The sequence below is a fragment of the Eumetopias jubatus genome, unplaced genomic scaffold, assembly GCF_037043125.1.
Source record: "Eumetopias jubatus isolate StellerSeaLion01/CBP00866 unplaced genomic scaffold, mEumJub1_p1.0 scaffold_10, whole genome shotgun sequence".
NCBI lineage: Eukaryota > Metazoa > Chordata > Mammalia > Carnivora > Otariidae > Eumetopias > Eumetopias jubatus.
Genome location: NW_028274816.1, coordinates 53,622,498 through 53,634,710, shown reverse-complemented (window position 1 = coordinate 53,634,710; position 12,213 = coordinate 53,622,498). Strand labels below are relative to the sequence as shown.

General features: G+C 53.0%; 2 protein-coding genes across 4 annotated transcripts; one reads left to right on the top strand and one right to left on the bottom strand.

Annotated features, from left to right (window-relative positions):
- Positions 1–2,577: 2,577 nt before the first annotated feature.
- On the top strand, positions 2,578–11,210 carry ZNF428 (zinc finger protein 428). Of its 3 annotated transcripts, none has more exons than XM_028088040.2 (3): positions 2,578–2,941; positions 5,450–5,654; positions 10,666–11,210. In XM_028088040.2, exons 2-3 carry the CDS (start codon positions 5,579–5,581, stop codon positions 11,184–11,186), a joined length of 597 nt encoding a protein of 198 aa, XP_027943841.2. In that variant the 5' UTR covers positions 2,578–2,941; positions 5,450–5,578; the 3' UTR covers positions 11,187–11,210. The 3 variants fall into 3 exon arrangements, with proteins under 3 accessions (XP_027943841.2, XP_087883300.1, XP_087883301.1); XM_088027174.1 differs by having other exon boundaries at positions 5,429–5,654; XM_088027175.1 differs by lacking the exon at positions 2,578–2,941 and adding an exon at positions 3,225–3,310.
- SRRM5 (serine/arginine repetitive matrix 5) lies at positions 5,490–7,764 on the bottom strand. The gene is made up of 3 exons (XM_088027173.1): positions 6,866–7,764; positions 6,347–6,802; positions 5,490–6,310 (listed from the first exon to the last, which is right to left on the bottom strand). The coding sequence occupies exons 1-3, from the start codon at positions 7,762–7,764 to the stop codon at positions 5,614–5,616; spliced, it is 2,052 nt and encodes a 683-aa protein (XP_087883299.1). The 3' UTR covers positions 5,490–5,613.
- Positions 11,211–12,213: the final 1,003 nt, after the last annotated feature.

Below are 12,213 nucleotides of genomic sequence, written 5' to 3'. Positions count from 1 at the left end.
GAAGGGTGGGGTGGGCAGGGAAGGGGAACACAGATTTCTTTGGGGGTCCCAGACCCCATGCCAGCCATTGTAGGAGTTCCACAGAGCTCTGGGCACCTCTTTGCAAAGCCATGTTTGCACGGTGGGGGTAAGGGTGGGGGGAGGGCATGGAAACAGGGATTCTGTGTCTTTGTGTCATAACTTCGATGGGGGTGGTGAGGGAGACAGCCCCAACCCTTTTCTCCAATCCCCAGGTTCCTGGGCTCCCCTTCCCTCCACCTCCTCCCCCCATATCTGTCCTATCCATATTTGTCTCTCTTTCTACCCACTCCTGGGGGGGCCTTCCCCATCTCTCCTCCAGGCCCTCCAGGGAGAGGGAAAGGAGTTTGGGGGGTGCGTTGGTCTCTATGGTTTTATATATAATATATTAAAAAAAATTAAAAATCTGTATGAAAATATCAGATTGCACCCCCCTCCCCTCATTCCTGGCTTTTGCCCCCTTTTTCTTGTTAAAAAAAAAAAAAAAAACACATTTTGTATGGGGAGGGGATGGGGAGGGGGTTTGGCAATCCCACTAACCACCATTAAACTGAGGAGAGAACAAGTGTCTGGGGTGGCTGTGTGTCTGTCCCTCCGCCCAGAGCTGCACTATATTGGGAGGGGAACTGAACTAAGGGAGGGAGGAGGGAGAGGAGTAAGATGGTTGCTGGTGGACAGTACAAGCCAGGAGAGGGTCCTTACCTCTTCAAAGGCACCTCCCCTCTTCCAAGAAATTTGTTTTTTCTCCTGGCCATTCCATAAGCCAAAAGTCACTGAGTCTTGTCTCTTCAGTAGCCACTGAGCTACCCCATCCCCAGCCAATGGCCTGGATCCTTCCCCTGGCTTACTCCTACGCCTGACATCAATCTCCAAAGGACCTCTCTCCCTGGCAACACCTGTCCCTGCTCTGCTCAAAACCTTTCCCTAGCTCCCCATCACCTCTAGGTCAAGTCAAACCCCCTTAGCCTGGCATTCCTGACTCCTTCCTCCTCCTCATTCAACTAAATTTTAGATGAGTGATTCTAATTTTAGACTAAAAAATACATTGACCTCTTACTTTGTGCCAGGTGCTACTCAAAGATGTGGAGATGCCATAGTGAATAAAAAAAGGCAAATGTTAGATGTTCTAGACACCTTAGTACTAATCTGAAACTTGATCCTAGTCTAGGCACTGAGGACCCAAAGAAAAAGGGTGACTCCATTCTTACCCTCACAAAGCTTCCATGAGAACAGACTGCAGTATGGAAGCAAAAAAACTTAAATTTCAGATTGCCCTAAGTACCCTTAAGATAAAATGCAGAGTAAGGTGATGTGGGGTATTATTGACTTATTATGGAAAACTTCAAAACAGAAGTAGACAGAACAGGATAATGAAGTCCCATGCACCCTTCACCCCAGCTTCCACAACCATGGACTCATGACCAAACCTGCTTTAACCATAACACCACTCACTTCTCTAAAGCAAATCTGGCTTTCAGATTTGAAAGATCAAGGAGAGCCTGCCTGATTGACACCTGTGCCAAGAAATGAATGATGAGCATAAGATCAGCTATTCAAAGATCAGAGGGAAAAGCATTTTCAGGCAAAGGGAATAGCAAGGGCAAAGGCCTGAGGTGGTAAAGAGATTGCAGTGTTTGAGGGGAAGTGGAGCTAGGCGGTGGAGTGGATAAAGAGAGGTGAGTCAAGTCAGAGACAAGTAGGGGTAGACCATGTGTATAAGCCCCTGGGCCATGACAGAGTGTGGATTTTTTTCTAAGTGTAACGGGAGCTCATTGGAGAGTTCTGAGCGGGGAATCTGAGTCAATTGGAGGAAGCCTGGAATGCTGCAATAGCTTCCTATACGGTCAGGTCAGCGTAGTCTGAGGTCTTAACTTCACCTGTAGGAGCCATTCCCCTCTCTTAATTCTGTGTTTCAGGGATACTTAGCTGCTATCATTTTCTCAATCAAACCATAACTACTTTTTGCCTATAGGCTTCTACCCTTGCTGTTCCCTCTGCCAGAAAAACTCCTATTCTAGTTGGCTTCTATTCATCCTTGGCTTAAATATCATCACCTCTTGGATGCCTCTCCAGGCTGGGGCAGGCACCTCCTGTGGCTCCCACAGTTTCCTATACTCCACTCATCCCAAGTCTGACCAATCTGGGTTGTGGTTCTGACTTTTGTGGCTCTCCTTCCTTTGAGGTGCCATGAGGATAGGAGCCAGGTGTGTCTTGTCTACTGCGGAAAACAGTGCCCACCAGCACAGGCTGGCACAAAAGAGAGCAGTAAATATTTATGCTGGGGGGGAGGGCTTGTGGGGTTGGTAAGTGTCTTGGCCCCTGCGCCCCCTCTCCGGATGCAAACTGATGCCAACTAAAAACAAGGCCACCCGCTCCGCGCTAGTCCGCAATCCTTCAGCCCGTGCGCTTTGTTCAGGAGCGCCGCCAGCCGCCGCCCTCCCCATACGCTAATCACGGCGTTCGGGAGTACGGCCTCTCCGGGGAATATGCAAATCACCCCTTCAGCGCCGTAGGGCTTCTATTGTCCCTCACTAAGATTATGCAAATAAGCAAGCCTCAGGCCCAGGATCCAGGTTTAGCTGACGCTCCCATTCCCTAGCTCATCACATTTTCTATAAGGCGCGTTCCTGCTCGCTCACGCACGCGCAAGCCTTGCAGTTTCTTGTTCGTTTAGCTGCGGACTGTACCAAGTAAACCCGGACAGCGAGGGGCAAAGCCCGGAACCCCCTGCGCGGGCCTCGTCGACGGCCCAACTCGGAGAGCCCCTCTTCTCACAGTACGACGGGAATGGTCCATCTCGCCGCGCAAGCGCCCTAGGTTCTTCACGCCGCTTTGCACTGCCTCCTACCCGACTTGCAGCGCAGGCGCAGAGCCGAGGCGTGCAGCCGCCGCCGCCGAGCCAGAGCGGGGGCAGCTAGCGCCGGTGAGTGTCCGGGATAGGGGTGCGCGGGGCATGCTGGGAAGCGGGCGCTACGGCACCGCTGCATGATGGGAGTGACGGCTCCCGTCACCGGGGCGAGCAGGCAGCCGTCTTGGCCCGTGATGGCCGGAGGGCGAGACCCAGGCTCCCTTTTCTCCCCCAACGCGGCTCCGTGCCGCCCTGGGGCATCCTGGGGAAACGGGACGCTCGGCCCTGAGGCATTGTGGGAGTCGGTCCGCTAGTCGTTATGGGCCTAGTGCATTCTGGGAAGCATTATCCTAGCTCCTTGTGGGGAAGCAGTCCCTTTTGTCACACACCTTCCGCTGAGCATCCTGGAAGCTCGGAGTGTTTCGACGCAGAACACCTTGGAAGGTGGTCATTATAGGCCCGAGGCGTCCTGGGAAGGATTGTCGCAGGGCATTGTGGGGACTGGTCCTTATTGTCCGGTGTAAGGTTTTGCTCTGGCCTCCTTGCCCTAGCATTGTGGGAACGTGTGCCTATTATGTTCACGCAGGGCATCCTGGGAATTGGTTCCTGTAGGTTCAGTATTTGGTGGGGCCTAGGCACAGTGTTTTCCTTGTGGTAATGAGGGAGCCTCATTTGTGTCCCTTTAAAATTATGGAAGCCGGTATGGCCACCATAGTCGTTGTAGGAATGGGACTTGTGCACCAAAGAATGTCTCCACTTGACATCTGGAATGCTCTGGAAGGTCCTTGTGTGATGTGGGTTTGGGGGAAGGTAGGCTGGACTGGTGAGCAATGTCTCCTGGTAATCTCATGGGAAGTCCTGATTGTCTCTAGTGTGTGCTTGCCAGGTAACATATAGAACGTCCAGTTCAATTTGAGTTTCAGGTAAATAACCTTTTAGAAATGTTTATCCCAAATATTGCATGGAACCTGTGTATATTAAATAATTTTCTTTTTATCTGAAATTAAAATTTAACCAGGCATGGTTTGTTTTTATTTACTAAATCTGGCAAACTTATCCTGGCATGAAGTAGAAATCCCAAATTAAATGGACCCTACAAGCAGTAGGGCATTAGGACAATTCTCTGCCAATTATGAATTTCCTGTCCTTAAAGCCCAGATCCAGGTGTCTTTAGAAAGCTCCCCTGCCATTGCTACCAGGCCGCCCCCCCACCCCATGCACCAGCCTCCTCCAGGCTTCGCTTTTTTTTTTTTTCTTTAGTCCCCAGCATTAAACTTGACTTCTAGGCTTTGAAGGGATTGTGCATTTTCCACCATTATATCCCCAGTACCCAGCACAAGTCTTGGCATAAAGAGGTGTAGCTGAGGCTGCCAATCCTTTCACTAGCTTGGCTCTTCTTGGCTCTTCACTGCCAGGGAGTGCAATGGGAGACAAAAGAATTGCCGGGTGTGTGTGTGTGTGTGTGTGTGTGTGTGTGTGTGTGTGTGTGTGTGTGTGTGTGTGTGTGTGTGTGTGTGTGTGTGTGTGTGTGTGTGTGTGTGTGTGTGTGTGAAGGGAGGTGTTGGTGAAGAGGGATAGGAAGGAAAGGAGTCAGAGAAGGCTTCTTGCCAGAGGTAGAGATGGTATTTGGGCTCGAAGAAGTACAGAGGTTCTTGTGTTTGAGATGGGTTTTGGAGAGTGAGTAGGAGTTCTCCAGGCAGACAAGGACATTCTAGACAGCAATAGTAGGATTTGCTAAGACCCACAGATGTGAAAAGCCCTGGTGTGCACGGGGAGAGGTGAGAAGTCTGAAATGGCTGGGGTTTATAGAAAGGGTCGTGGGTGGGAGTATTAACAGCCACTGTTAATGGAGTACCTGCCACATACCGGCAGTTTATATTGAATCAGCCCACTGAATTCAAAAAGTTTTTTCAGCCGAGGGATCATTTTATGAGAGATAGGGTAACATCAAATCCTATTTCACCCACCAGCTAGTTGGTGTGACCTTGAACTACTTGTTAATCCTCTCCGTGCCTCAGTTTCCTCGTGTACAAAGAAGGTGATAATCTCTCAACGTAGTTACAAGGACTACATGGGTTAAGCCCCGGGAGCCCCTTTGCTTGAAGCTACACAGCTAGAATGTGGCAGATTTAGGGTTCAGACCAAGACACCACTTTGCCAAGGTATAGAACTAGGGCTGACACAAACTAGTGCTGTCATACCACTCATTTAAATACCGAAGTCCTTCTAGACTGATCACCACTACATCAAGGAATTCCCTACCCCCAGCTGCCACTTTGGACCCTCCCCCAGCCCCGGACTTTCTCACAAACTTAGCAACTAAAGGGTTAATTCTTGGCATAGGACCATGGTCCACTCAGTTCTGATTGGTGCCCAGGCTGATACCTGCTGCTAAATATTTGGGATGCTTCCCCACACCACTGACCGCTTTGTTGCCCAGATGGGGAAATTAAGATCTATAGAAGAGCTGGGGCTATCTTTCTTTTCCTTTCCCCCAGCACTGAGCACACAGCTGGGCCTAGGGAGGCAGATGCTATGTAAAAATTTATTGAGTCACCACAGGCCTTTCCTTCCCCTGCGCAGCATCCCGCTCTACCTGCCGACATCCTGCATTGGAGAACTTGTGACCCAGGTGTGGCTCTGAAGAGCTGGCCGGGGAGGGACGCTGCCCAGCTGCTGCTCTTCTCCTGTCTCCTGTCCCCTCCCCTGGCCATGACAGAGACCCGTGAGCCAGCTGAGACTGGGGGCTATGCCAGCTTGGAAGAAGACGATGAGGACCTCTCTCCAGGTGAGGCAGCCTTAGAGATGGTGGCATTGCCTTGAATATCATCCTGGCTTGGAATTGGGGCTCTACTGAGAAATCTAGAGGGGGAGTGGCCCCTTGTCTCGCTAGGTGTTCCATTCTGACTGGGACTGTGTGCCCTGCTGGTGGAATCCTTCCGGCTGAGACTTCTGGGGGTTGTAGATTGGCTAGGATTGCTCTCCTTAACAGGGGTTCTAGATTGGTTGTGGTCTCTCTCCTCACTGGGGGTTCGAGATCGGCTGTGCTCTCTCTCCTCACTGGGGGTTTGAGATTGGCTGTGACCTCTCTTGCCGAAGGTGCTAGATAGGTTGTGATCTCTCTCCTCTCGGGGGGTTCCGGATAGGCTGTGATTTATTTCTTTTCTGAAGGTTCTGGATTGGTTGTGATCTCTCTCTTTTCTGAAGGTTCTGAATCGACTATGACCTCTCTCTTTTCTAGGGGTTCTGGATCGGCTGTGATTTCTCTCTTTTCTGGGGGTTCTGGTTTGGTTGTGATCTCTTTCCTTGCTGGAGGTTCTAGATTGGCTGTGATCTCTTTCTTTGCTGGAGGTTCCAGGTCGGCTGTGCTGTGTCTCCTCGCTGGGGGTTCTAGATCGTCTGCCACCTCTCTCCTTGCCGGGGCTTCTAGATTGTCTATGATCTCTCTCCTTGCTGGGTGTTCTAGATCGTCTGTGATACCTCTCTGTGCTGGGTGTTCTAGATTGTCTGTGATCTCTCTCCTTGCTGGGTGTTCTAGATCGTCTGTGATCTCTCTCTCTGCTGGGTGTTCTAGATTGTCTGTGATCTCTCTCCTTGCTGGGTGTTCTAGATCGTCCGTGATCTCTCTCCTTGCTGGGTGTTCTAGATCGTCCGTGATCTCTCTCTTTGCTGGGTGTTCTAGATCGTCTGTGATCTCTCTCCTTGCTGGGGCTTCTAGACTGGCTGTGACTTTTTTCCCTTCTGGGGGTTCTAGATTGGTTATAATTTTTTCCCTTGCTGTGGGTTCTGGATTGGCTATATCTTCTCATCTGACTGGGAGTTCCTTTCCGGGTACGACTTCTTGCCCTACTGTGATTTCTCTTCGAACTGTGACTTCTCATCCCACTGTGGGCTGTCTTCTGACTGCGACTTCTTGCTCTCCTAGACCAGCTGTGACTTTGGGTCCTGCTGGGGGTGCTAGACCAGCTGTGACTTTGGGCCCCGCTAGGGGTGCTAGACCGGCTATGACTCTGGGTCCTGCTGGGTGCACTATCCGGGTTGTAACTCTTGCCCCTGCTAGATACTTCAGTTGGGCTGTAACTCCATTCCCTGCCAGGGGTGGTCATCTGACTATATCTCTTCACCCTCCTCGATGATGATGGAGACTGGCTGTAACCTTTCTTCTTGAAGGGAGTTCTAGTGGGGCTGTAACTCTTGGCCCTACTTGGGGCTGTAGCCAGCTCGGAACTCTTCCCCATGCCTGAGGCTCCTGGTGGGCTGTAACTCTTCTCTCTGCTCAGATTTCCAGGCTGGCTCTTACTTCTTTCCCAGTTGTTGTTTCTAGGCTGACTGGAACTCTTGCCCCCACTCTGTTTTTTCTGGGAAGTAGGAGTTCTTGCCCTGTTGGGCACACATGGTGTGGCACCGTGAGTTCTTATCCTGGTCATGGTGCTGGCCCTGCTGGGTGACCTCTTGGAGCTGTGGCTTCCCCTTCTGCCAGGAGGTCGGCCCCGGCTGTGTGTGCCCCTCCGCTGGTGGGGTCTTACCCCACTGGCCTTGCTGATTTTGCTGGCCCTGGTGTCAGTGCTGGCCTTGCTGGGCGTCCTTGCCCTGCTGTGGACTCGGGACTTGCTGCCGGGCTGTTTAGAAGGGGCTGTCTTTGTACTTGCCCACTTGGTAGACTTGGAACTGCTTGGGCTTGTGGCCGAGTTGGGGGCCGTTGATGGCTTGGTGGGCACCGAGGAGCTGTTGGGCATTGCCGATTTGGTGGGCCTCAAGGAGGCGGGAGGCTTGGGAGGCACTGTGGACATCGAGGGTTCAGTGGATGCTGGAGACATGCCAGGCTTGGAGGATCTCGTAGGTGGAGAAGGCATGGTAGGTGCAGAAGGGCTTGTGGTCCTTAAAATCACAGTGGACATGAAAGACCTGGTTGCCATGGACAACAACCTGATTGCCTTTCCCAAGCCAACCGCATGAAGTCATAGTGGGCCTTGAAGGCCCTGGAGGGCAGGTGGTGTGAAGTCAGGTGGGAGGAGAAAGAGGGGTGGGGCCCCGGCCCAAGGCCAGAGGGGTTTCCTCTGTGTTTTGCAGCCATTCAGCAAATGTCTGCTGAGGCTGCCTGGGGACTCAGCATTGCTGGGGACATGGAGATGGGTCAGACCCAGGTGCTGTCTTCCAGGAGTCCCCCATCTCCAGGTCACTACCCAGGTAGTCAGGATGTGTTGGAGTTTGGGTGGGGGGGTGGGGACAGGGGCAGAGGGTTCCCAGACAAGAGAGAGACACTAACCGCCTGAGGAGTCCGGGAGGACTTCACAGAGGAGGTGATGTGTGAGCTGGGCAGTGTTGGGGACCCCAAGATGAGTCAGACCTGCCCTAAAGGAGTCCTAGTCTGACGGGGAAGACATACCGGGGCCCATGGCTGCAGCCAGGGGAGAGGGCCGGGCCAGCGGGAGCCAGGGTGGAGGGAGCCGCCATCATAGAGAACAGAGCCTGGGTGCTGGGGCCTGAAGGATGAGTAGGAGGTCACCAGGCAGACAGAGTGGGGGACAGCCTTCCAGGAGGAGGGAGCAGCCCACACCAGGGCCTCAGGAAACGGGTGTTAAATGGCAGAGAGACGGCAAGACCGAGGCAGGAATGAGTAGAGAGAGAGCCGCAGGGAGGGACGTTCAGCCAACATTTAGCACCTACTCTCCTGAGCTGGGGGATGCCGGGGACCCAGCAGTGAGTCAGAGCAGGCCTGCCCCCTGGTCTGGTGGGAAAGGGCTTTGTACAGGCACAGCCCTCAGGGCTCAGGGTGAGGACAGCCAGAGGGCAAAAGACAGTGAGTGGCTGCCTAGGATGAGGAGATCTGGGACAGCCTCACCAAGGAGGGAGGCTTCCTACTGCGTCCTAAAGAATGATGGGGAAAACCAGGGTGAGACCTTCCCAGCAGAGGGAACAACATGTGTGAAAACCTCTGAAAAGGTTTGCTAAATTGAATGCCAGGCACAAAGAAGGCGTTCTAGATGCTAGAGATGCAGCAATGAAGCAGACAAAGTCCCTGCTCTGGGGGACAGGCAGTAAACACACAGGTTGATGTTGGATACGAGAAGTTGAGAAAAAACAGCAGAGTCAGGGGCATAGGGAGTGCTGGGGAAGGATTGCCGATCAGACAGAGTGGTGAGGGTGTCTCTGAGAAGGTGACCCTTGCTCAGAGACTTGGCGAGGGGAGGGAGCAAGCCTTAGTCCATCTGTAAAAAGGGGGTAGCAAACGCCCTGCGGCAGGTGAATGCCTGAGGGGTCGAGGAGCCATGAGGAGCCCAGTGTGGTTGGCTCAGTTGTCATAAGAGCCCTCCAGGCTGCTGGAGGGAAATGAGGAAGAGGACCCAGGATGGACGCAGAGCAAGGCTGTAGCAGTCTTAGGGGATGCTTTTGATAGGTGCCTGCAGTATTTCCCACACCACTGCTGCTGTAGGGGGGCCTCCCCCCCAACCAGTGCTCTGTGTGCACCCCCGTAATGACTGCTGATGGCACCCTTTCCTGTCATCGACTGCAAATTGTTTTCCTTTTTTGTAACCCACACTTGTCCTAGACATGTCCTGCATGTCCATGAAATCACAGTAATATATCTGTACTTACAAATATTTTAGCAGGGGCACCTGGGCAGCTCAGTCGGTTAAGGGTCTGCCTTCGGCTCAGGTCATGATCCTGGGGTCCTGGGATCAAGTTGCATCAGGCTCCCTGCTCAGCGGGGAGTCTGCTTCTCCCTCTGCCCCTCCCCCCTGCTCCTACACACACACACACACACACACACACACACACACACACACACACTCTCTCTCTCTCTCTCTCTCTCTCTCACACACACACACTCTCTCACACACACACTCTCTCTCTCTCTCTTTCTCTTTCTGTTTTTCTCTCAAATAAAATTAAAAAATTTTTAGGGGTGCCTGGGTGGTACAGTCAGTCGAGCACCCATCTCTTGGTTTCAGCTCAGGTTGTGATCTCAGGGTCATGAGATCGTGTGCTCTCTCTCTCTAAAAGACAGAGTTAATTCACTTAACTGTATAGGTATATACACACCACATACATGTGTTTTAATTTGCTTGAAGACCTATTTGTCTCCCTAAAATGATCCATTGTAGGTCATCACCCATATTTAGCTTTCCCTGTTAGAGCTGTGTGACTGGAGGTGAGTGAGTCACCTAACTGCTCTGTTCCTCAGTTTCCCATTTGTCACTTAGGGTTAATAATGGTACTTGCCTCCAAAGGTTGTTATAAGCCTTAGGTAGGTTAATATATAAGAGCAGGGTTCTTCTTCTTTTTTTTTTCTTTTAGATTTATTTATGTGAGAGAGAGCACGCGTGCGCGCACACTGGGGGGCAGGGGTGCCAGAAGGAGAAGGATAGAAAGAATCCCAAGCAGACTTCCCACTGAGTGCAGACTCCAGTGCGGGGCTCGATCCCGTGACCCTGAGATCAAGACCTGAGCCAAGATCAAGAGCCCGACACTTAACCGCCTGCGTCACCCAGGCGCCCCAAGAACAGGGTTCTTAAAATAGCAAGGAACACTGTTATTGTTACCGTTTTTATTACTGCTGCTTTGTCCTTATTAAACCCCTAAGGTGCAGTTCTCGCAAGACATCCATTTGCTCAGACACTGAGCACCTACTGCGTGCCAGGCCATGTTCGATGCGACTGGGATTCCTCTGGGGGGAGGAGCAGGGGCTGTGTCCGGGCTGCCCCCTCCATGCTGTGGCGAGAGTCTGAATGAGGCTCAGGGAGGGGGCAGAGCTCTCGGCCTCAGATGCCTCTCTCTCCCCGTCCATCCCCCTACAGGCCCCGAGCATTCCTCTGACTCTGAGTACACTCTCTCAGAGCCAGACTCCGAAGAGGAAGAAGATGAAGAGGAGGAGGAGGAGGAGGCCACTGATGATCCTGAATATGACCCTGGCTACAAGGTGAAGCAGCGCCTGGGGGGAGGCCGGGGGGGCCCATCCCGCCGGGCCCCCCGTGCAGCCCAGCCCCCAGGCCCCCCAGCCCAGCCCTGCCAGCTCTGTGGCCGCTCGCCCCTTGGGGAGGCCCCACCAGGGACCCCGCCCTGCCGGCTCTGCTGTCCTGCTACAGCCCCCCAGGAAGCTCCAGCCCCTGAAGGCAGGGCCCTCGGGGAGGAAGAGGAGGAGCCACCTCGGGCTGGGGAGGGCCGACCAGCTGGGAGGGAGGAGGAGGAGGAAGAGGAGGAGGAGGAGGAGGAGGAGGAGGAGGAGGGCACCTACCACTGTACAGAGTGTGAGGATTCCTTCGACAACCTCGGGGAGCTGCATGGGCACTTCATGCTGCATGCCCGGGGGGAGGTGTAGGGGGAGACCCCACCCAGGGAGCTTGGCCAAAGGGGTGGGGTGGGAGGAGGGGGCAGAGGAAACTGGGGGAGGGTCACAATGGTCATGGGGGATGGGGGTAACGCCGATCTGTGTCGTCTTAGCAGTAGATGTGTGAAGGCCAGAATAAAAGCCAAATTCTGTGTGTGTTGGTCCAGCGTGTTTGGTGTGTGTGTGTGCGTGCGTGCATGTGTGTAGACTCTTGAGTGTGTGAGGCATGGGCCTGGGTGTTTATCCCCTCCCATCCCCTGGGGCTCCTCCCTGGGGGGACCCTTAACATCATCATTAAGACTTTCAACATTTCCTGAGTGCTTCTGTTCAGTGTGGTTTCCATGTATTTACTCACAGACCCCATGATGTACGGGCTGGACTCAACAGTACAGAGGTTTCGCGCTCACATCATAGTCCAGGGGGGGTGTTTCAGGTTGGGGGACAGCCTTTCTCCATGCAGTGATTCGAGGACCCGGGCCATCCCTTAGCCGACTGTCATCCGCAGGGTCATGGCTGAGTGGCTGTGGCCTGGGTCCTGCTGGTGGAAGAGGAAGGCCAGCCTGGCGAGGTACCTGTGATGTCTTACCAGCCCCAGCCCCAGCGGGGCACATACTGCTCCCATTGACATCCCTCTGCTGAGAAATGAGTCACATGGCCACAGCTCCTTGCAGGGGAATCTGGGAGAAGCGGTCTAGCCAATGCCCGGAGAGCAGAGAACAGTTTGTGGAGGGTGGTGGAGGACAGCTGATGTCCTCTGCCCCTGCCCAAGAGCCTTCACAAAGAGGACGTGAATTACAATCAGAGCTGTGCTTCCTGGGTGCCAAGTGCCGGTCCAAGAGCTTTATATATATTGACTCATAGAAGTTGTGTATCTAGGAACTTCCAAAAATAGAACCTTAATTATAATTACAGCTGCCATTTTCCCAGCGCTTACAGAGTGCTGCATTTTATTTGCATGAGATCATCAGGTCCTTAGAATAACTCTGTGAGGTAGGGACTGTGATCCATTAATTCATTT

What these genes read in the sequence shown, in the direction of transcription:
- ZNF428 (XM_028088040.2), top strand. Translation starts at nt 5,579, where the DNA reads ATGACAGAGACCCGTGAGCCAGCTGAGACTGGGGGCTATGCCAGCTTG. An exon ending in CGATGAGGACCTCTCTCCAG is followed by an intron (nt 5,655 to 10,665) that starts GTGAGGCAGCCT and finishes ATCCCCCTACAG; the next exon opens with GCCCCGAGCATTCCTCTGAC.
- SRRM5 (XM_088027173.1), bottom strand. Translation starts at nt 7,764, where the DNA reads ATGTCCACTGTGATTTTAAGGACCACAAGCCCTTCTGCACCTACCATG. An exon ending in AGGACCCAGAGTCATAGCCG is followed by an intron (nt 6,803 to 6,865) that starts GTCTAGCACCCC and finishes CAGGACCCAAAG; the next exon opens with TCACAGCTGGTCTAGGAGAG. An exon ending in AGAACACCCAGCACAGAGAG is followed by an intron (nt 6,311 to 6,346) that starts GTATCACAGACG and finishes CAGCAAGGAGAG; the next exon opens with AGATCATAGACAATCTAGAA.